A 23,341-nucleotide genomic window follows, 5' to 3' on the forward strand; every position below is an offset into this window, starting at 1 on the left:
GTGTAGGGTTTAATAGCTCCAGAGAGTAATCAACGTAGCATATGTTGAATTTAATAGGACTTTTACTTTTGTCCCACATAATATACATATATTAAAATGTGATTTAGTTTTATTTTGATGAGATGGACAGCCCCAGGAGTATTGAAATATCGATACATGGTTGGATCAATCTTAAGGAGGAGTATATATTACTTGTGGGTTAGTTCTTGACCTCATATATTATAAATTATTTGTTTCTTGAATAATTTGTCATGTCTTTATCCGACATTATTATGTGTCATCATCACATATTTGGATCTCTTCAAAATGCACGAAGAACTCTGTATCCCTTGTACCAGCTGGTCATTACAATAAACTGGGAGATAACCACGGCAAGTGTTTTTATTCCAGCTGTGTCATTTACTTGCCGTGTAACTTGGGCAAGTTATTACCCACTAATTCTTTCCTTCTCTGTAAAAGAGTGGTGAGAATTAAATACGATAATGCCCGGGACATACAAAGTGTCCAATAAATGCTATCTGTTGTTTTCATCTTATACATCAGTGTTCTTAGTTGCAGTGACTTGCTGAAGATTATAAAGGTAGTTCTCTCTTTATTTTTTTATTTTATTTTATTTTATTTTTTTAATAGATTTATTTTATTTTTGGCTGTGTTGGGTCTTTGTTGCTGCGCATGGGCTTTCTCTAGTTGTGGTGAGTGGGGGCTGCTCTTCATTGCGGTGTGCAGGCTTCTCATTGCGGTGGCTTCTCTTGTTGCAGAGCACGGGCTCTAGGTGTGCAGGCTCCAGTAGTTGTGGCACGTGGGCTCAGTAGTTGTGGCTTGAGGGCTGTAGAGCGCAGGCTCAGTAGTTGTGGCTCATGGGGGTAGTTGCTCCGCGGCATGTGGGATCTTCCTGGAGGAGGGCTTGAACCCGTGTCCCCTGCATTGGCAGGCAGATTCTTAACCACTGCACCACCAGGGAAGCCCCTAGTTCTCTTTGTAAATAAAATTATTCTTATTGGTAAAAATCAGTGTTACAAAATTAGGTGAAATGGCCATCATCTTATAAAATTAAATTTTAAATCATAACAAATTAGACAAAGGATTAAGTTTATATAAATGTGATGAAATGAGTGTGATTCACCATGGGAACAAAATGAATTCAAGATGATAAAGGACTAATTTTATTTTTTCAAGGAAGTCAGAAGAATAATTTGGGGGTCATGGCCAACTACAAATATTAGCATATTAGTACCAGAGGCTTTAGAATCCATGGTAAAAGCACTATAGCATTTAGTATCTTTAAGCAGTTTTCTTTTTATATTGAATTTTAGCCATACATTTATTCGTTGAAACAAACAAGATTGGGAAACCAGGCTTATAAGCCACTTCAGGCTCTTGGCTTAGTTTTATGGGTGCTTATTGTGAAGTATCAGAAGGAGGAGTAGGTCCTTAGTATTTTCAGGTTTGACATTAGCATTTTATTTTATTTATTTATTTTATTTTTATTTTTTAAAAATTTTGAATTTTATTTTTTTATACAGCATGTTCTTATTAGTCATCCATTTTATACACATCAGTGTATACATGTCAATCCCAGTCTTCCAGTTCATCACACGACATTAGCACTTTAGATGTTGGTGAGCAGCCCTGAAGGTTATGGGGTTATTTGTGATTTTGCTGAGTCATGAGTTTATTCACTGTCCTTTGCACTGAGGGCTGGTCATTTACATAATGAGCGCACCTTGCTGACTCCCCATCGTCTATGTCTTAACCTGGTTTTGTGGTTTTCTACTTTCACGATGTGCTAAAAGCATTAGATTTGGGGAAGTGGTAGTGGGAATAGCTTTGGAATAAAACTTGGGTATTCTTTAGAGTCTACTAGATATATCCTTCTTGAATGTTCAAACAGAATTTGATCTGCTTCCAAAATCATGCAAATGGCAAGATCTAAAAATTTCTTGATGCTATACATGGGAATACTACTCCATGAAAGTAGAACATTTTCTCTATAAACTGAACTGGGATTCTTTCCCACCCCAGCCCCCCTTCTTTGGCGGTTCTGCTTGGGAATTTTTTTTTTATTATTGTAAATAAGGGGAGAAGTAGGAATTTCAAGAACGTCTGAGCATCCTGATAGTGTTCAATCCTAAAACTTTTAGAGGTTGTGCTTTTTTTCTTCCAAAAATTAAAGATGAGATAATATTTATTCTCTCACTTCTGTTTCTCTGTCTCTTTTCTAGCTATAATATGATAAAACTGAAAGTTTTCTTTCCTCATTTGTTCCATTTATTAAATGCGTTTTCATATATCAGAAACTGGGCACACAGTATTTTCTAGAGAAGTATGCTCTGACTTCTAAACTTCAGTCCCCTCATCTGTAAAACAGGGGACAAATACTACTGTGTAAGGCTGCTATAAGTGTTATAAATAATGTATATAAAATGCCTAAGTAATACCCGGCACACAGACATGTGAAAAGTGTTGGTGGTGGCATTATTAATAACTAATATTATTAAGGTAGGAATAAAGAGCACACCACATAGCTAAGTAGTGTCCCTAGCTGTCATTGTTAGACTTCTGGCATAACTGGAGCAAATAAAGACTACTTAGGAGAAAGTATAGGTGTAAGTTAACTTGTGTTTCATATCTCTGGCCTAGAGCACACCGAACATCCCTGTATAGAAGTCAGTATGGTAAAACCACAACACAGCACAGTAAATGGGGCCCAAAAAATTAAGTCACGTAAAATGCAGTGTCGCATTATTGCAAGGTCACTGAAGTGTCTGGGGCCAGCCTGCGTGATTAGCGCTGTGAATTCTGGAGTAAGTTCTGGAAGTCGGGCTGCTGGATCCAGATACAGCATATTCCTGACTAAAGTTTGGTATCACCTAGTGGTAGATATCTACTTTTTTTAACCATCAATGGGGTAATCATAGGGCTTACTGGGACTTACGGGACAACAGCAGTGACTTCAGTAACCTTTTTCTTACCTTGGGGCCTATTTTGTTTGGCCCAATCCAGGGAAGATGAAGCTAGGAAAATACATCTGCCTCCCTACTTCCTAATGGGCTCTGGGTTCCCTCCCAGGCCTTGTCCTCAATATCTCCATCCTATAATTCTAGTTCCATCATCTGCCCTACATTCCTAGGAAGTAAGAATTTTGTCCTAGTCCATTTTAGAGAAGGGTGGAAAAGGTGAGAGACCAAGAATCTCCAGTTGTAATGTACCCAGTTTTACATTCTCTCAGGGCTGGTAATTATGGGGTTCTAATCTATTCCCTACATTTTTTACCGGTAAAGAAGTAGAAACTTCCTCCAGGTTACATAACTAGTGAAAAGAGAATCCTGGCTTTTCTTCATTAGAATGACAAAAAGTGTAGAAAGACCTTTTGGTCTAATGAAGAAAATGTTTTTATATGTTATATAATGATTTGATTATAGTTCACCTATAACAGTTTTTTGGAACTTGGAAAGATGGCTGTAAGTTGAATAGGGAAGAACAATAGCCAAGCTATCTCTGAAGAAAAATAAGGGAGGACTTGTGGGGCCAGACATGAGAACTTATTAGTAAGCCCTAATAATTAAGACAGCATGATTTTAGTATAGACGCGTATAACTTGATAGAATAGAGAGCTCACAAACAGACCCACACATATAAAGAACTAGAATCTATATCAGTGACGTCTTGGATAATCTTTGACCCATCAGTTCTTCCTTTTGGACGCTTTCCCATGGAACTATACAAGTAAATAATGTTAAATGCACAAGATGTTTGTTGTATAACATTATATATATTGAATATTGAAAATCTGGAATGAAATGTTCATTAATAGGGAGCTCATTAAATAAATTATAATATATATATACTGAGTATTACATGGCTGCTAAATAATGTAAGGAGGAGCTAAGTACTGATGGGGAAAGATGCATCAGTCCATTAAGTAAAAAATAAGCTGTGTGGATGAGTGTGTGTAGGAAAAAGCCTGGAAGTAGATATATACCAGTAGTGATTATATATGGGGGAAGGGGCAGGGATTTTACTTTCTGGTTTAAATGTTTTGATGTGTTGTCCATATTAGGAACTGGCATGTAATTTTTAAAGAACTAAACAAAACAAACATTTAAATAACAAATTTCTAATAAAACCATAAATAATTTTAAATTGTTGGGAAAGTTGGAGTCCGTTTTGGATACTATTATGATAGAAAATCAGACTATATGAAGCCTGGCTCAATCAAAGTTTACTTTCCTATAGGTGTTGCAGAGAGTCACTCATGAGTGTGTTTTTAACTTTCGGACAGTGACAATTGTAGTAACAACAATGACTATTTTTTCATCTGCATAGTCTATAGTTTAAAGATTAGCGATTATAAAGCTTAATGTTCATGAATTTAGAGCTTGTTAAAGTTATTGTTCAACTAAGTTCTTAGAGGAAGATTGACAGATTAATAGTAGGTCATATCATGAAAACTAAAATTGATTATTGATTTGGTTAGTTGAAATGATGAGAATACTCATAAAAGACCTGTAATCTGTTTAGCACACGCTTGATTTTTTTTTTCCCTAGATTCCTGTTCATCCTGTGCCTGATCCCTTAGTTCATGAAGTTCTAAACTTAGCTTTTAAGCACTTTAAACATAAGGAAGGGTAAGTAAAATACTTACGGGACTGTTGCTTTGATCTGTGGTCCAGATTTAGACTGTTAATTTGAACTCTCATAAATCATTTGTTTTCTGAAGTTCAAAGCAATTATCTTCCTGTATTTTTTAGTCCACAGGATATGCTTATGGGAAATATTTTGTAAAAATGATTCTTAAAACCATTGATTGAATTTATAAGAATCAGGCTAAATTTCCTGGCAAATTGAAATCTAGAGAGAGAGAAGAAAAATTCATGTGGTTTTTATCATCCTATAAATGAATCTTCAGAGAAAATTTATACAACACCCTGATAAGGAATTTTCAGAGTTATTAAGAAAGAGAGTTTGTAGAAAAATTTCATGAAATAATATGTTTGTTCTTTTGCTATTTTAGATATTCAGGAACCAACACTGGGAATGTGCATATTATTGCAGATTTATATGCAGAAGTGATAGGCGTTCTTGCCCAATCAAAGTAAGTTTTATAAATCACTGATTTTGATTTGTTTTGCTTTTTAGAATTCTCATTGCTAACTAATAGAATAGACACTGACAGTTTTAGATCTTTTTTTTTTTTCCATAGAGTTATTGTGAAGTCTGTTTCACCTTTTATTATTTTGCTGCTCTGTTCCTTAGAGCAGGGGTCCCCAACCTTTTTGGCACCAGGGACTTGTTTTGTGGAAGAGAATTTTTCCACGGTGAGGGAGGTGGGGGATGGCGGCAGATGATGGTTCAGGCGGTAATGCAAGTGATGGGGGGATGGTTCGGGCAGTTATGCGAGCGATGGGGAGCGGCAGATGAAGCTTCGCTCGCTTGCCCTCCGCTCACCTCCTGCTGCGTGGCCCGGTTCCCAACAGGCCATGGACAGCTATTGGTCCATGGCCTGGGGGTTGGGGACCCCTGCTTAAGAGGAATTTTAAGTGACACCCATACCTCAGTTCCACAACTTCTCTTCATTATTTGGGGTTTTCCATAAAACCTGAATTGAGGAAGTAAGAAATTGCCAAGAATAGTCAGGTCATTACCTTATTCCCTATTTTTCACAGTTCTATGAGAAGTGTTTTTATAAATCTTTCTTATAGAACTCTTGTCGAAGCTAATAATTACTTTTAATAGTTTCTACTTGAATGCTTTTTCTGAGATAGCAATGCAGTGTCTTCCTTCTAACCATCTTATTTATTTTAATACTGAACAGAGTTTTGAATAGGTGGAAGACATACCAAAAAGGAAAGATAAAGATACTAGAGTACTCCATAATGAGGGTGTTATTCATTAGTAGTTACATGCATTGAGTTGTATTGAACCATCATTGTCGTAAATGGTAAAAAAGATGTTTGTCTTTAGTATCGTGTGCTTGTTCTAAAGACTATGGAAGATTTTGAATTTCCTTTGTTGCTACTGGGAAATTTGTAAGGAAAACAGTATCAGTTTAGATTTTCTTGGGTGCTATTTAAAGAGTCAGTCTTTGGCCCTGAAATCATCCAATAGCAACCTTTTTCAGTTCTAGGAAAGCAAACACAATTATTGTTAATGTTTAGTAGTTTAGATTTTAATATGAAGTGATGTATTTTATTATTTGGTAGTTACTGTCCTTTAATTTAGTATTATTTATTTTTTATCCTTTGTAGTTTACCAGGGACCCTTGTATACCCAATGCTATAGAACTTAGAACATAGTTGGAGTATTTGAAATGACTTAGATGTAGACAATAATATTTTAATATTGTGTTTATATTTAATCAACAAGGAGTCCCTGTTTCAGGAATATAGCTACAAAAACATGAGCAATAATATATTTCTTTTCATGGCACAGTAGTTCATATTGTAATTTTTATTGAAAATGATTTTCTGTCAGGATATAGGTTAGAAGTGCTAAATAACACATGAGCAAGTTGGGTCCAGAAGAACCCTACATCATAGCTAAGTTAAATCTAGGATGGTAAGGATAGTAAATCTAAATGGCCACTGGTAAATTTTTGAAATGGCTCAGCCTCACTGGTCTAGTTGCAAGAGAAATGCCACTCAGAGCAATATTTCCACCCATACATACAACGAGCATGGGAAAATAAGTGGATGGATCCACATTAGGCTGGGCTGATGGCACCAACATTTGAGAGTAAAGGTGGTGAGGTGGGAAAGGGGTGGGGAGAAAGAAAGGGCTGGGGGTGATTTAGAATCTTGTCAATGCATTTCCTTTGATTATAGTGACTAATAGTTATTATGAGAAATTTAATAGAAGGAAAAATCCTTGGATTCTAATAATATTGCAATGGGAAGATTTTTATCCACTTTATATTTTCTTTATAAAACGCAAGAGAACACTTTCATGGAAAATGGTGTTGTATTTTACAAGACTGAAATGGAAATGGAGAAGTTATACTTCCTATCATGGATCCATATTTCATTAACATGTAATTAATATCCATGTTTAATGAATATTAATATGTACTCAGTGCCCATAGGGAAGTATGCTTCACTTGTCATTGTAACTTTCGAGAACTGGTTTCCCCAAGTAACATCAGCAATAAAACCTTTGTTTCATAGAGGGGGAAAGTGAAGTATTATTGATTAACAAACTATCAGATATCTTTTTCCATTGTGAGCAAAGAAAAACTTAGTAGCCTTAACTGTTGTAGTCATTTGAATCCAGGATGTTGCTCAGCATTTCAAAAGCATTTTGATTCTTCAGCTGATTCCCATTGTGAGACCAGTGCTCTCCCACTCATCATCTTCAGTTTTTCTACAGTGTTAAGGAGATAATAATTTTAAGAGATAATTAGTAGTCTGCAATTGATTGGTTTATCTCTTTGAACAAATATGTAGTCTCCAGTCTGCTCTCCATGTAACTCAAATTGCAGACTTTATCAAAATGAGTCTTAGAATTTAGAGACACTCTCTGATTTACATGTGGATGTTTTATGGGTGGGTTATTAGATCTTATTTTTATGATGATTACAAACTATTAAATGGTAATGATGCTGTATTGATGGTATTATAGGAATAAGAAATTCTAATAAGAATTTCTCCTTAAGGCATTTTTTTTTTTTTTTTTTTTTTTGCGGTACGTGGGCCTCTCACTGTTGTGGTCTCTCCCATTGCGGAGCACAGGCTCCGCGGCCATGGCTCATGGGCCCAGCCGCTCCGCAGCATGTGCGATCCTCCCGGACCGGGGCATGAACCCGTGTTCCCTGCATCGGCAGGCGGACTCTAAACCACTGCGCCACCAGGGAAGCCCTTAAGGCATTTTTTATTTGAAATAAATAAATGAACAGTAAATTTAGAATAAGAAATATTTTTGTTATCATCTGTATGTTTTTCTGGGTAATTTTCATGAGGGCAGAGAAAGGAGATGGTGTTTAGGTAAAACACGTCTTGATTTCTTAAATATCATGTGGGAAATGAGTGTTTTCAATTCATATCAAATTGTGTATCCGTGTACATTAAAGGTTTCAGGCTGTGAGGAAGAAGTTTGTGACAGAGTTAAAAGAACTGCGACAAAAGGAACAAAGTCCACATGTGGTACAAAGCGTCATCAGCTTAATAATGGGAATGAAATTTTTCCGAGTGAAAATGTATCCCGTAGAAGATTTTGAAGCGTCATTTCAGTTCATGCAGGTGATCTGCAGTAATTAGAGTTATAGCCTAACAGTGGTTGTTTTTGCTTTTCATGACTATTTAAAAGAAACAAAATAAATATAATTAATGACGTTACTAATTCCTTACCCCAAGCGTTAAATTGTCAGAAGTGTGAATTAATTTTCTTTTTAAATTTGAACATGATTTGAACTTAGCTTTCTGGTAAAATTGCAGAGTATTTACAAAATTATTGTGATATTAACATTTCTATAATCTTCCTCCTTTTAAAATCTAATATACCTTTTTCCCTCTCAAGGAATGTGCTCAGTATTTCTTAGAAGTAAAAGATAAAGATATAAAACATGCACTTGCTGGTTTATTTGTGGAGATTCTTATCCCTGTAGCTGCTGTAAGTATATTTTTAATTTTATATTGCATTTTAAAAGTACTTTTTTTGTTCAAGAAGTTACCACATGTGATAGTCTTACTGTCTGGTAACCTCATAGACAATAAAGCGGAAACACTGAATGTAGTGGGAGTATGGGGTAAATCATTATTAGACACAGAGCAGAAGAGCATCAATCAGTCTTTTAATCAAAAGAACAAGCCCAGGCCCTTAAGATTTAGAGACTGTTAGGAAGGCAGAGTATTTGCAACCTAGAAGTAATGATTATCTCAGGTAGCTCAGTGTAACACACTGCATTTAATGGCATTTGCTCCTTACAAAATGGCAGCCATTTTAATGCCTCTGAAGAATTTAAAAGTACTGTGACATGTATCCTAGAGTTTACAGGATTGTCTCAGTTTTAAAAGTTAATTTCTATAGTTGCCATGACATTCATCATAATATATATTCATAACATTCATCAAAATATGTATTCTAAATTATTTAGAAAATATGACTGCTATAAATATGGTTCCAGTAACTTCTAGGGAAGCAGATTTATAGAAGCTTTTCTAGGTCTAAATTCATTGTGTTATTCAAAAATAATTCTGTAGTTACTAGTAACATAGCATGGTATAAATAGGATTTGGGGATTTTAGAATACTTGGACATGCTAGATTTTTTTGTTTCCTGGGTTTTTTGTGGTATGCGATATGCCACTCACTTTCAGTATACTACATACGGCTGTATAAATGATATTCTTTATATATATATACGTATAATTTCATTTAAAAACACTTATGGAGGTAAAATTGACTTAAATTATACATATTTAAAGTGTACAATTAAACATATGTATATGCCTGTAGAACCCTCACCACAGTCAAGATAATGTACGTACCTATCATACTTCAGAAGTTTCCTCATGTTCCTTTTTAATCCCCCCGCCCCACACTCACTCCACGTTGTTCTCAGGTAACCATTGATCTTTCTATTCCTCTACTTAGTTTTGGGTTTTCTAGAATTTTTTTTTTTTTTTTGCGGTACGCGGGCCTCCCACCGCTGTGGCCTCTCCTGTTGCGGAGCACAGGCTCCGGACGCGCAGGCCCAGCGGCCATGGCTCACGGGTCCAGCCGCCCTGCAGCATGTGGGATCCTCCCGGACCGGGGCACGAACCCGCGTTCACTGCATCGTCAGGCGGACTCTCAACCACTGCGCCACCAGGGAAGCGCTTGGCTGGTCTTTTTAGTTTTAGCCAATCTATTAAGTGTGTCGTGATATCTCAGTGTAGCTTTTTTTTTGTGTGGTACGCGGGCCTCTCACTGTTGTGGCCTCTCCCATTGTGGAGCACAGGCTCTGGACGCGCAGGCTCAGCTGCCATGGTTCATGCGCCCAGCCGCTCCGCGGCATGTGGGATCCTCCCGGACCGGGGCACGAACCCGTGTCCGCTGCATCGGCAGGCGGACTCTCAACCACTGCGCCACCAGGGAAGCCCTCAGTGTAGCTTTTAATTTGCATTTCCCTCCGGACTAATGATTTTGAGCATCTTTTCCTGTCCTATTTTCTGTCTGTATGTTTTCTTTAGCAAAACGTCTGTTGAAATCTTTTTTCTCATTTTAAAATTGGGTTATTTTCTGATTAAGTTTTGAGAGATATATTTTTGTATTTTTTCTGTATTCTGGATATGAAGTTTTTGTCAGCTACATGCTTTGTGAATATTTCTCTTAGTCCATGATTTGTCTTTTCATTTTCTTAATTATGTCTTTGGAAGAGGAGAAGTTTTAAATGTTGATGAAGTCTGATTTATCAGTTTATTCTTTTATAAGTTGTGCTTTTGGTATTGTACCTATGAAGTCTTTACCTAACCCAGGGTAACAAAGGTTTTCTATATTTCAGTTTCGGGATTTACTTTTATGTTAGTGATCTATTTTGAGTTAATTTTGTATATAGTATGAGGTATGGATTGAAATTTTGTTTTGTTTAATTCTTTTTGTTTTTGCAAATAGCATCCAGTTGTTCCTGTACCGTTTCACTTGTTTGTTAACAACTCTTTATAAGTACATTAGTTCCTTTGTCAGAAAATTCAATTGACTCTATTTGTGTGGGTCTTTTTCTGACTCTATTCTGTTCCAGTGATCTGTGTGTATATTCTTACAACAATGGTATACTATGTTAATTACGGTAGTAAGTTAGAAGGCAGGTAGTATATATACATCTTCCAACTTTATGTTTTTTCAAAAAAATTTTGGCTCTTCTAGGTCTACTGCATTTACATATAAATTTTAGAATCACCTGGTCCATTAAAAAAAATCTAGTGGGATTTGATTGGGATTGGATTAAATTAGTCAATAAATTGGGAGAACAGACATCTTAATATTGATTCTTGCAATTCATGAACATAGTTTCTCTCCTTTTACTTAGGTCTTTATTTTCTGTCAACAGTGTTTGGTAGTTTTCAGTGTACAGGTCTTGAATATATTTTGTTAAATTTAGCCCTAGGCATTTCATATTTTTATGCTACTCTAAATGGCATTGTTCTAAAATTTTATTTTCCAGGTGCTCAAAATACTTTGCAATGCACATATATATATTTTTTGGCTGCGTTGAGTCTTCGTTGCTGCGCACGGGCTTTCTCTAGTTGCGGTGAGCAGGGGCTACTCTTTGTTGCGGTGCACGGGCTTCTCGTTGCGGTGGCTTCTCGTCGCAGAGCATGGGCTCTAGGTGCACAGGCTTCAGTAGTTGTGGTGCGTGGGCTCAGTAGTCACGGCTTGCAGGCTCTAGAGCTCAGGCTCAGTAGTTGTGGCACACGGGCTTAGTTGCTCCGAGGCATGTGGGATCTTCCTGGACCAGGGCTCGAACCCATGTCCCCTGCATTGGCAGGCGGATTCTTAACCACTGTGCCACCAGGGAAGCCCCAGTGTGCATATTTTATTTTTGCCTTATTGCACTGGCTAGGACTCTCAGTACAAGGATAAGTAGAAGTGATGAGAACAGACTCCATTCACATCTTAGGGCTAAAGTCATCAATCTTTTACCAATAAGTATGATGTTACTTGTAGATTTTTCATAGATGCCTTTTATCATATTGAGGAAATTTGTTTCCATTCCTAGTTTGTTAAGAGTTTTTTTCAGGAATGAATGTTGGATTTTGTTAAATGCTTTTTTTTTTTCTCTGTCTACTGAAGTAATCATATAATTTTTCTTTTTTGTTCATTAATATGATGAATTACATTGATTGATTTTTCAAATGTTGGATCAACCGTATATTCCTGGGGTTAAACTCCTCTTGATCATGATAAGATTTTTTTAATATATTGTTAGATTTTATTTGCTAGGTTTTTTTCTTTTGAGAATTTTTGCACTTATCTATGTTCATGGGGGCTGTTGGTCTGTGGTTTTCTTGCAATGTCTTTGTTTTTAGTAACAAGTTAGTGTTGAAGAAATTTATGCAGAATTGGCTCTGCGTCTTCCTTTGGAGTTGGGTAGAATTCACCAATAAAGCCACCTGGCCTGGGATTTTTCTTGTGGCAAAAGCTCTTTAACTACCAGATAATTTTCTTCAAAATACATTGGGCTGCTCAGACTGTTTCTTCTTGAGTACGCTTTCATGTCTTTCTAAGGAGTTTGCCCATTTTGTGTGAATTATCCAACTTATTGTAAAGTTGGACATAATATTCCCTTAATTTCTTTAAATAGCTATAGGATCTGTAGTGACCTCTTCCATTCCAAATATTGGTAGTTTGTGACTTTTCTCCTTTTTTCCTGATCTGTCTGGCTAGAAGTTTATTGATTGTATTGATCTTCTGAAAGAACCAGTTTTGACTTTATTGATGTTCTCTATTTTTCAGTTTTCTATTTAACTCATTCCTACTTGGATTTTTATTATTTTTCTTCTACTTACTCTAAATTTGCTCTGTTTTTCCCCGCTAGTTTCTTAAGGTGGAAGCTGAGCTCATCAAGACCTTTTCTCTTTTCTAATATAAGCACTTAATGCATATATTTCCTTCTAAGTAGTTCTACAGTGGCAGCCCACAAATTCTGATATCTTGTGTTTTCATTTTCATAAAGCTCAAAATACTTTCTGCTGTCCTTTTTGAAATCCATGGGTTATTTAGAAGCATTTTGTTTAATGTCTAAACATTTGGGGATTTTCCAGAGACCTTCAGGTTATTCATTTTTAATTTGTGGTTGCAGAACATATTTGGTATATGCTTGAATCCCATTAGATGCATTGAAATATGTTTTTTGGGCCAGAATATTTATTTTGATGAATGTTCCATGTGCACTTGAAAAGACTATGTATACTGCTGTTGGATAGAGTGTTCTATGAATATCAATTAGGGCAAATTGGTTAATAGTGTTCTTCAACTCTGCTGATTTCCTCTCTACTTGTTCTGTCAGCTACTGAGAGAGGAGTATTGAAATCTGACCAACTGTTTCTCTTTGCAGTTCTGTCAATTTTTGCTTGCTGTATGTTTAAGCTCTATCATGAAACACATGTATGTTTAGGATTGTATATCCTCTTTAATTAACACCATTATCATTGTGAAATAACCTTCCTTATCTCTGATAATATTCTTTGCTCTGAGATCTACTTTGTCTGATATTAATATAGCCACTCCTGCTTCCCTTTGATTGTATAAGGATAGTATATCTTTTTCCATTTTTTCCTTTTAATCTACTTGTGTTTTTATATTAAAAAAAAAATATATATAATTCATCGAAAACCATCAAGTACTAAGTGAATGTTGCTATTTATTACTTTAAAAATATTTTTTTTTTTTTTTTGTAGGCAGGATATGGTTGGTTCTTGCTTTTTTATCCAGTCTGACAATCTCTGCCTTTTAATTGGGCACCACATACATTTGATATGATTAGTGATACAGTTATTTTAAATCTGTCATCTTCTGATTATGTTTTTAATTTTCCCATCTGTTCTTTGTTTCCTTTTTCTATTTTTTTGGATTAATTGAATATTTTTGTGATTCTTTTATCTCCTTTGTTGGCTTATTAGCTATATCTCATTGTTTTGTCATTTAATTATGGTATACATCTTTAACTTATCGTTGTCTACCTCAAGTGATATTATACTGTTCATGTGTAGTGTAAAAACCATACACAATGATACACTTTAATTTCTTCCCTGAAAATTCTTACACAGCAGTAGGCTGGGGCCATCAAAGGGCTCATCTCATCTGTTTTCCATTCCTCAGGGGTCACTTTCTTTTGTTGACTGATATATAATGTTTTGCATATCATTTCATATATTTTGTTCCTTTTTGGTTGTTTCAGATGGTAAAATAAGTCTAGCCCCCTTTACACCACCTTGGCAAGAAATGGAAGTAAGATTCACTTTATTCAGGTTTTATTCTATTTAAAATATTTTACAATGAAGAAACTTATTTTCATACTGAGAATCAAATGTAACTGTTTTGACTTTTATTTTTAAATATTGAATTAATTGACTTGTGATCCATGTGTTCATATGGAATGGTTTATGGTATTCAGGTCCTGTCTTCAGAACATGTTCAGAAAAGGTAGACAGGGAATTGTAAGAAAAATTAAGAATTTAAAATATTAATGACATAGCAATTGTAGAGATTGGCATGATTTTTTTTTACCAGGTTTGAATATTTACTTATAGTTAAATACTTGAAGATTTTTTAAATGAGTACAAACAGAAGTCATGAACTATAAGTTTGTAAGTAGTTTGAGTCAAATACCCCATCCCCACTCTCACCTCAGTTTTAACCGTGAAAATAGGTTCATTTTGCCAAAAAGAAAAGAGATGATCATTTATAAAACCATGTCAGCTTAGCTATGAAGTAGCTATGTACTTAATGAAGTACATCATTAGGGCACTTACTTCAGTTTCTTTTCCTAGAAATGGTTTGAAACACTGCGTATCCATCCCAACTTGTCATTTGTGCTTCCCCCTTGTCTGAAAGATCTGTTTTTGCCAGATATCTGAGATTATGTTGTAGTTTCTAAGGTAGCTCATCAAAAGGAGCAGATTGTGGGAAGAAAGACCCTCGACTGTGGTCCATTATTACTGTGTTGCCTAATTCTTCTTTTATGCCATACTTGCTTTTGTATTTTATTTGTTTACTAGGGTTGCCCTTACAAAGTACCACAAACTAGGTGGCTTAAAGAACAAAAATTTATTGTCTCACATTTATGGAGGCTAGATGTCTAAGACCAAGGTGTTGCCAGGTTGATTTTTTTCTGAGTGCTGTGAGGAAGATCTGTTCCATGCCTCTTGCCTAACTTCCGGTAGTTTACTGAAAATCTTTGACCTTCCTTGTCTTATAGATGTATCACCCTGATCTCTGCCATCATCTTCACACGGTGTTATCCTTGTGTGCATGTCTTTGTCCAAATTCTCCCCCCCGCCACCTTTTTAAAATTAATTTTTATTGGAGTGTAGTTGCTTTACAATGTTGCATTAGTTTCTGCTGTACAGCAGTACAGCTATAGGTATACATATATCCCCTCTTTTTTGGATTTCCTTCCCATTTAGGTCACCACAGAGCATTGAGTAGAGTTCCCTGAGCTGCACAGTAGGTTCTCATTAGTTATCTGTTTTATACCTAGTATCAATAGTGTGTGTATGTCAATCCCAGTCTCCCTATTCATCCTCCACCCCCTTTTTTAAGGATACCAGTCATGCTGGAGTAGCCCCCGCCCCAACTTCAACATGACCTCATTCTAACTTAACTAATTATATCTGCAATGACCTATTTTCATATAAGGTCACATTATGAGGTATGCGGGGTTAGGACTTCAGTATATGAATTTTGGGACAATTCAATCCATAACACCAGCCTCTGCACATAGAACTCCTTCTGTCTGGAACATTCTTGCCTCTCAAATAACCTCCAGCCTCCTTTCCTGGTTAGATTCTACTTATTTATTCATTATATGTATTGAGTGCTTTCTGTGTGTCAGGGCCTCTTTCGTCCACAGGGAGTACAACAATGATCAAGGTAGGAAAGACTCCCTGCTCTTACAGAGCTTACGTCTAGTGCAAAAAACTCAAACAAGTATGTAGAATTATGTATCAAGAGTATATGCCAGATGTGGTGGTAAGTACTGTGCAGAAATGTAGAGCAGGGTAGGGGCCTAAAAATTCTTGAAGTGGGCAGGGGAGTTGAAATTTTAAATAGAGTAATTAGGAAAGATCACCATCTTGAAAGAGATGGTGATGATTGAGCAAAAACTAAAGGAATAAGGGAGTAAGACATGCTATATTTAGGGGAAGAGCTTCTTAGGCAGGAGGAACCAGTGCAGACATCCTGAAGCAAGAGCATGTTTGATGTGTTCTAGGAGCAACAGAGAAGCTAGTGTGGCTGGATCCTAGTGCAGGGGGCCAGAGTAGTGGGAGATAAGACCAGAGAGGTTAAATGGGAGGCTATTACAGTATTTTAGGTAAAGAAATGTGGAATTCAGCTTAGATGTTACTTCCTTCTGGAGTTTTTCCATTGGTGTCTCTTCTGAGTGCTCCAAGAGCACAGAGAATTTCCTCTTAGAGCTCCTGTTATACCACATATTCATCTGCTTGTTCACCCAGGGCCGAGACCTGGTTTATCTTACTCAACATTTGGTCATTTGGTATATTATGGGACTTCATCAGATACTCAGTGAATTATTGACTAATTTCAAACCTTACAGAAACTTATTGTAATCCTTGTATAGTTTGATCTAACACTTGTAACCATTTTTTTTGTTTTTGTATTATCTTTTTACCTAGGCTGTTAAAAATGAAGTGAATGTTCCCTGCTTGAAAAATTTTGTGGAGATGCTTTATCAGACTACTTTTGAACTGAGTTCCAGAAAGAAGCATTCATTGGTATTGAGAAACATTTCAAACCTTCATATGTTTAATTAGGAGTTTTAGTAATTGATTTATGAATTTAGTTGGGTTTTTTTTTAGTAGAGTTTTAAGAGAATTGTAAAAATTGAAATTGGAAAATATCCACAGTGTAACACAAGGGCAAATTTTACCTGTTTCCTCCTGCTCTTTTCAAAACTTTCTATTCTTAACTTTACTAGCTCTGTATTTGATAGGTTATTCAGACTTCATTCTAGGTATTTACCTGTCTTGACAGATGCTATGAATTATGTATTAGAATAAAGGAAAAGTTAAGTGAGTCTCATATTAAACCATAAATTCCTTTATTTTATATTATAATAAATTATATTCTGAAGCATTTGATTATTTAGGAGCTATTGTCTATCTAATTACATCTTTTCTATTCAGAGACTTAAAGCATTTTTTTTTCCATTTCACCATCCACTTCAGTAACTTTGAGGGGGTTTTCTGTAAATTTGTATGCAGCTTGGAGAAAGTTTGGAGAATTGGACAAACACTTGACTGTTTAAGATAGAGGTATAATAATAATAAACACTGGTTGTGCCAGGCATTGAGCCAAGTGCTTTACGTTCTTTGTCTTACTTTAAGCCTCACAACCCTATAGCATGTGTGTGATTAGCATTCTCCACTTTACATGTTAGGAAAGTGAGGCTTCGAGCACTTTAATGTATCCTCCCTGAAGTCACACACCTGATGAACAGAAAACTGCAACATTAATGCCGGTCTGTCCTCTGATCCCAGGGCCACTTTACTGGTTAGAGGAGGAATGGGTCTAGGGAGAAATAATAGCATATTTCTCACTTGGGAAGATGTGATAGATCAGGAAATTGTTCTTATAGAAAATCTGCCCTTTATCATTCTTTGTTAGATTACTCCCTGAGATCGTATTTTTTAAATTACAAATGGGAAAACTGCTAACAGAATTTTTTTTGTGTATGAGAATGAATGAAATATAATTTACAAGTCCAGTGCTTTTTCATTAAAATGTTATTCTCTTTCTTCTGTCTCCTATAGGCTCTATATCCATTAATTACCTGCCTTTTATGTGTCAGTCAAAAACAGTTTTTTTTAAATAACTGGCATATTTTCCTACAGAACTGTTTGTCACATTTAAAGGTAAGACTTAATCTAATTTCTGACCTGTAAATACTGACTGTAGTATATTCACTTATGCATATACATTGAACAGTATATAATAAAACTTTTAGTACTATAGTTCATTTGAATAGTGATACTTTAACATGTTCCTTTTCTTATACATACTTCATTCCTTCTATAGGGAATCATGTTATAGACATGAATAAACTGTTGATTAAAAATTTAGTTGGTCTTAATGAATGCAAAATTATACATTTGTAATGATTGTTTATGTTATCTTGGATCTAGCAATATTTGTTAATAAATAAATTCCTTTGGAATTTCAGAGTATTAGTTAATCTTATAAAACTCTCCAGATGCTTATTTTGCGTTTTCTCTTGAGAAAATTGAGTAATGTTGGCTCAAGTCTGAATAATATGAAAAAAGCCTCGATAATAAAATATCAGTAAAAGCACATTTAGTGTTAAGTATGCCCAGCCAAATCTAAAAGTATGGTACTGGATCCACATAGATGTGAAAGCTTCTGAAATGATTCTGACTTGAATCAAGGGATAATTAATTGTTATTAACACTATTTGGCACATCTATGTCCAGTCTCTTAGGACTGAAAACAAAACTGTGAGATAGAAGGATCATTATCTGCCCAGAATGCTCTGCTGGCAGAATCTAACAGGATCTTCTTTTCTTCTGTGGATAGGACCACAGTTAATATCTGACACAGAACATGGGAATATTCCTCATCTGCATGTCATGTGAATGCTTGCTTTGAATACCATTTTGATACATAAATGAATATATTTGAATATTTGCTTACATGTTATAGAAATATGCAGACATGGCATTTCATTTTCTGTTATTCCTCTAAGTTAAGGTTAAGACTGAAAAACTTAAACTTGGCAGACAATGAAACCAAGGCACAGAGAGATTAAATGAGTTGTCTCTGACCCTACAGCTCATCGTGATATTGTGAGAAATAGGACTGGCTTTTTTTCCCTCACTTCAGGATTGATTCACTGGACAACGTTATCCTATATATCTTTTTTTTTTTAATGATTTTACACATCATTTTGAAAAATACTTTGATTTCTTAGTAAGGTATACTAAAATATGTCTTTGAAAAATATTTTTGGCTGTTTTCCTCCTAGTTATACATACACTGATGTTATTCATATTTGGGTGAGAATTGATATATTCTCTTTGCTCTGTTTATGAAAATTCCCAGGACCAATCAAGCTGGTTAAATTCTTTATGTCATGCAACCAGAAAATAAGTTTTATTTAAGTACATTATATTGTTTCTGTCCTTATTTTGATAATTCATACAGATTTAGGTACTGAAAGGGAATTGATCATTTTCTGGGTAGTATGATTCTTCAAACTTTTAATAACATATTTTAAGACACGCATTTAAGTGTTTCTGGAAGTTTGCTTTGTTTCATGACAATTCATACTTTTCTGTTGCTTGTTGGAATGTTTTTATATATATACGTTTGCACCTAACATATTTGCAGTTCTTTCGCAGTACTTTAACTTTTTTTTTTTTTGGCTTAAGGCTTTCATTTAAAATGCTCTGTTTTCTTTGAACCCTTACCTCCTGTTAAATATTTCTGGCATATTGTCCATTTTCATTAATGGCTGTGTCAATCTGCCAGGCTAAAGGAGATAAGAGCCACTTAGCATGAATATTTGGAATATAGTTGTCTTGACCATTAACCTTTAACTTACATTAAGGCTCTATTCAGCAGAAATTTTATGACTCGGTTCCTGCTTGTTAAGTTTTAGATACTGTGGCTATGCTACATAGTTGAGGTAAGGAGTCGAGCATTCAGGGAAAAACTATGCTAATTATCTGTTGTGACAGGTATAATTTATTTGTTTTGTATACAGGAAAAATTGGTCCAAGATAAAGGTCTTACCTAAATTGATTTTGTTTTGAGATTCAAGTAATCTCTTGAGTTCAAAAAAATCTGTAACACTTTTCCATTTATTAGACCTGCTACTCCTTAAAATAGATTTTTATTAGTATTTATTATAGGCTAGATTCTCTAAGTACAGTATCTCATTTAATTCTTACTATAACTGAGGCCGAAAGAAGATAAATAAGCAACCCAAGTTTAGGGAGCCAAAAAAGTGATAGAGATAGGATTTGCATCTAATCCATCCAGTTCAATAAAATTTGCTCTTTCTGGTCTACCATGTTACCTTTTAATGTACTATAAGGAATGTTGCTTTACTGAGTATTTTAAAAAATATTTTTGGGATATATATAATTTTGGGATATCTATATCTATAATTCTGGGATAGTAAAAAGGTATTATTCCCTAGAGTCATAAGAATAAATATGATGCATTTTCAAGGCACTTTAAGATACTGCACAATTTTTTTAAAATTACCATACTAGTTTCTGAAGTTGGTGACCATGAAAAATGGGCATTAGTCTGTAGGTCCACAAATAGCATGAGAGAACATCAGTTTATTGTCACCGAAAGTGTTAAATCTGCTGTTTTTGTCCCAAACATAATTTGGTAGTTTCCCATTCCCCTATCTTTATGTCAGATAAGGTCATTATGTGAAAAATGATTTTAAAGTTTCTAAAGAATAATTGAGAGAGAGAGTGGAGTAAGAGTAGATGCCATGTAAAAATAATTTAGATATTTTTTTCTACAATGTATGCTTATTTTCTTTTAAAAATTGAAACTTATTTGAAATCAAATGCAGTACTTTTAGAGGAAAAATTAGATAGTTAAAAATTTATCTATTTTCTCTCCGTTTGAGTGTTGTAGATGTATCCCATGATGCCCAAATTATAGAATTTTTTTTCCTTCAGTCATTCTAGCCACTGTCTTGGACATTTCAAATTTCTTCTAAATAGAGACCTTGGTGAAGAGCTGTCTTGTTTTGTGCTTATTTTCATCTAACATGCATGTGCTGCATCTCATGTTTATGTTTGCTGTCTCACATTGCTTTATTTAGATGCCATCTAACAACAGTATCAGAAAACAAATAGAAACACTCCAGGTGAGTCGTGTTGATGTTGCAAAGTAAAATATTGCTTTATCTCCTTTAAGTGTGGCTTTTTTCCCCCTTTACCCATGGCTGCGTTGCATGTCCAACATATTTATTTAAGCCTGCTTCTCGTATTGTAAAAGAAGAGCAGCACACAGCAGGAACATTCTACCGAAAGTTTAATATTAATGTGGTCCCAAGAAGATGAATTTAAGAGAGAGAAGTGATACCAAATGTTGATTTTTAGCCATAATCTTCAGTTTTAAAATATTCTGTTTAATTAAAATTAGCTGTTATAAATGATGCTTTTTATAACATTTTCCAATGAAATTCAGGAGACAGTAACTCAGATTTTGAATATGATTTTGATGCAACACTTTAAAACTACAATCCTACTGGTTTGAGTTTTAAACAAATCTTTTGTTGTTGTTCACAGTAAAAAGGAAGAAACATTAAAACGATTGCTGCCAAAGAGCATATTTGCCTGACATCAAAACTGTATTATTTAAAATAGATAAGTAATAAGAACCTGCTGTTAAAAGGAAAAAGAATTAAAAAAAACTGTACTATATGTTAATATTACTGGATTTTATTAATGTAATCTGATTATTCAAATTAGACCAAAATTGTAACTAGGGATTATGTATCTTTGTTTAAGGATCCGATCAATTTAGGATGTTTTCATTATTCAGAGATATATAACAGCATTGCAGTGCCCGAATAAACAATTATATAATTTTTATCACTTTTTATCTTTTCTGGAATTGTTCATTATAAAATAAGTCTGCTTTGTAAAACATAGTAGTCCATCTTGGAAAGTTTGAAAATCAAATTTTATTTCATGCCAGATACCTCAGCACATAAGACAAGATAATCCAAATACTTTATTAACAATTTATATGAGAAGAATTTTTATGTGGAATTGGACTTAAATATTTCTATTATATAATTTATTATATGTTAATTTGTAGTATTCATATTTTGAAAAGATAATTTAACTATGTGAAGGTATTATTTGGAGTGTACATAAAACTAATTGAACTCATATTTTGACATTTGAGACCTTGCATTTAAGTGATAGAAAAGAAAGTACTACAAAAAGCTTGGTTGTTATATTAGTAAGATATATTGTGTGTAACTTTATATGTTACTTTAGTTACATTAGTAACAAATTAATAGAAAACTACTTGGGGAGTGTATTTGAAATTTGGAATCATGGATTTGGCAGTAGAAGGAGAGACTGACTTTGAGACTCTGACCAGCTGAATAGTTGATACTCCATTCTGAATTATATCAAATTTTCATATACATAGATGTGCAAAATTATAGTGGTTGTCTTTTTTAAAAACATGTCCAGTGGTAAGCTTGCTTCTCGTATTGTAAAAGAAGAGCATTGTTGCATTGCTTTTAATCATACGTAGTAGATGTCTGTTATTCTGTAGTCTGAGAAAACATAAAATAGAATGGTAAATTACTTAGTATTTAAAAACTCCCTTTTGTCCATTGTTATATATAAAATAATTGTTTAACAATAAGAAATCTCTCAAACCAGATTAAATAAATGCTAATTTATAGGACTAAATGCATCCTACAACTAATTTAACAGATGCATAAAGAGTTTCTCCTACTAAAGGTGATTATTAGTCAATTTTCAAAATTTACAATTAAATCTCATTGCATGTCTCTTGTCATTTAAGAACTTCACTTTTTATAATAGCTAGTATGAAGAAAAGGTTTGCTGATCAAATTGCGATTGAAGTGGATACTTTTCTGATTTTAAATAATAATGTTCTAATTCTAAATTAAAAAATTAAAGGTAAACACCTGACACTTACTGAGCATTTAACATGTGTCAGGCAGTGTTCCAAGTGCTTTTCACGTAATAACTCTCTTAATCTGTGAGGTAGGTACCTTGTTATCTCCATTTTAGAGCTGAGGAAACTGTTTCATCAGCTGATCCAAGGATGGGGTTTGGCCAGTCATTCCTAATTTCAGAGTCTATGCTCTTAACCCACCATTCTATATTCCTTCTTTTAAGTATAATCACTCAGTAATATTTTGCATTATTCCATAAGCGCAAATATCTATAACAACATTTGGTGTTCTAAATTTTAACTGTGTATGAGCTGCAATGAATTAGAGCAAAGATGAGCAATCCTTTTATCATTATGTCAGTATTGTTGTGTGTCCCATTTACCATCAGGTAAGTTGAAGTGTGTATAATTTCAGAGTTCTTAGAGATGCTAATAGTATTTTGTTTTGAGAATATAAGGGATGGCTCAATTTCCTTATTTATGGTTGCTTTTGAGCTCTCTGTACTTACCGTATACCAGATATATACTTACATATTTAAACCTGTTTTAGATTGAATAAAGAAGGGAATGGAGAGGGCTTTTAGTTGTTGACAGAGAATATAATTGATCTTAAATTATTGCAAGTACTTTGATAAATAAGCTTATTTTTATTCTCTTTTGTTTCTAAACAGAATAAAGATCCTAAAATGTCTCGAGTTGCACTGGAATCTTTGTATAGATTGTTGTGGGTCTATGTAATTAGAATAAAATGTGAAAGCAACACTGTAACTCAAAGGTGAGTGCCTTTGTTTTAAAGCATATTTGAAGTAACATCTTGGTAAAAAATGCCACACTGATGAATTTTAGTTAACATTACAGATACCTTGAGGAGGAATATGAATTATCTTGACATATTATGAAGGATGGGAAAGATATTTTGCTTATGTTTTGTTGATTTCATTTTCTCATTATGACTAAATCTTTTTTCCCTA

The 23,341-nt window shown here is 34.5% G+C and overlaps 1 protein-coding gene across 2 annotated transcripts in view; it reads left to right on the forward strand.

The window, feature by feature from the left end:
- FRYL (FRY like transcription coactivator) overlaps positions 1–23,341 on the forward strand; it is a 243,406-nt gene that overhangs the window by 121,307 nt on the left and 98,758 nt on the right. For both annotated transcript variants that reach the window (XM_007456098.1, XM_007456099.1), the window contains 7 exons: positions 4,549–4,628; positions 5,015–5,095; positions 8,066–8,234; positions 8,512–8,604; positions 16,331–16,429; positions 17,468–17,569; positions 23,042–23,145. In XM_007456098.1, the coding sequence (XP_007456160.1) occupies positions 4,549–4,628; positions 5,015–5,095; positions 8,066–8,234; positions 8,512–8,604; positions 16,331–16,429; positions 17,468–17,569; positions 23,042–23,145 (728 nt within the window). The remainder of the gene's footprint in view (positions 1–4,548; positions 4,629–5,014; positions 5,096–8,065; positions 8,235–8,511; positions 8,605–16,330; positions 16,430–17,467; positions 17,570–23,041; positions 23,146–23,341) is intronic.

The sequence above is a fragment of the Lipotes vexillifer genome, unplaced genomic scaffold, assembly GCF_000442215.2.
Source record: "Lipotes vexillifer unplaced genomic scaffold, Lipotes_vexillifer_v1.1 scaffold42, whole genome shotgun sequence".
Taxonomy (NCBI): Eukaryota; Metazoa; Chordata; class Mammalia; order Artiodactyla; family Lipotidae; genus Lipotes; species Lipotes vexillifer.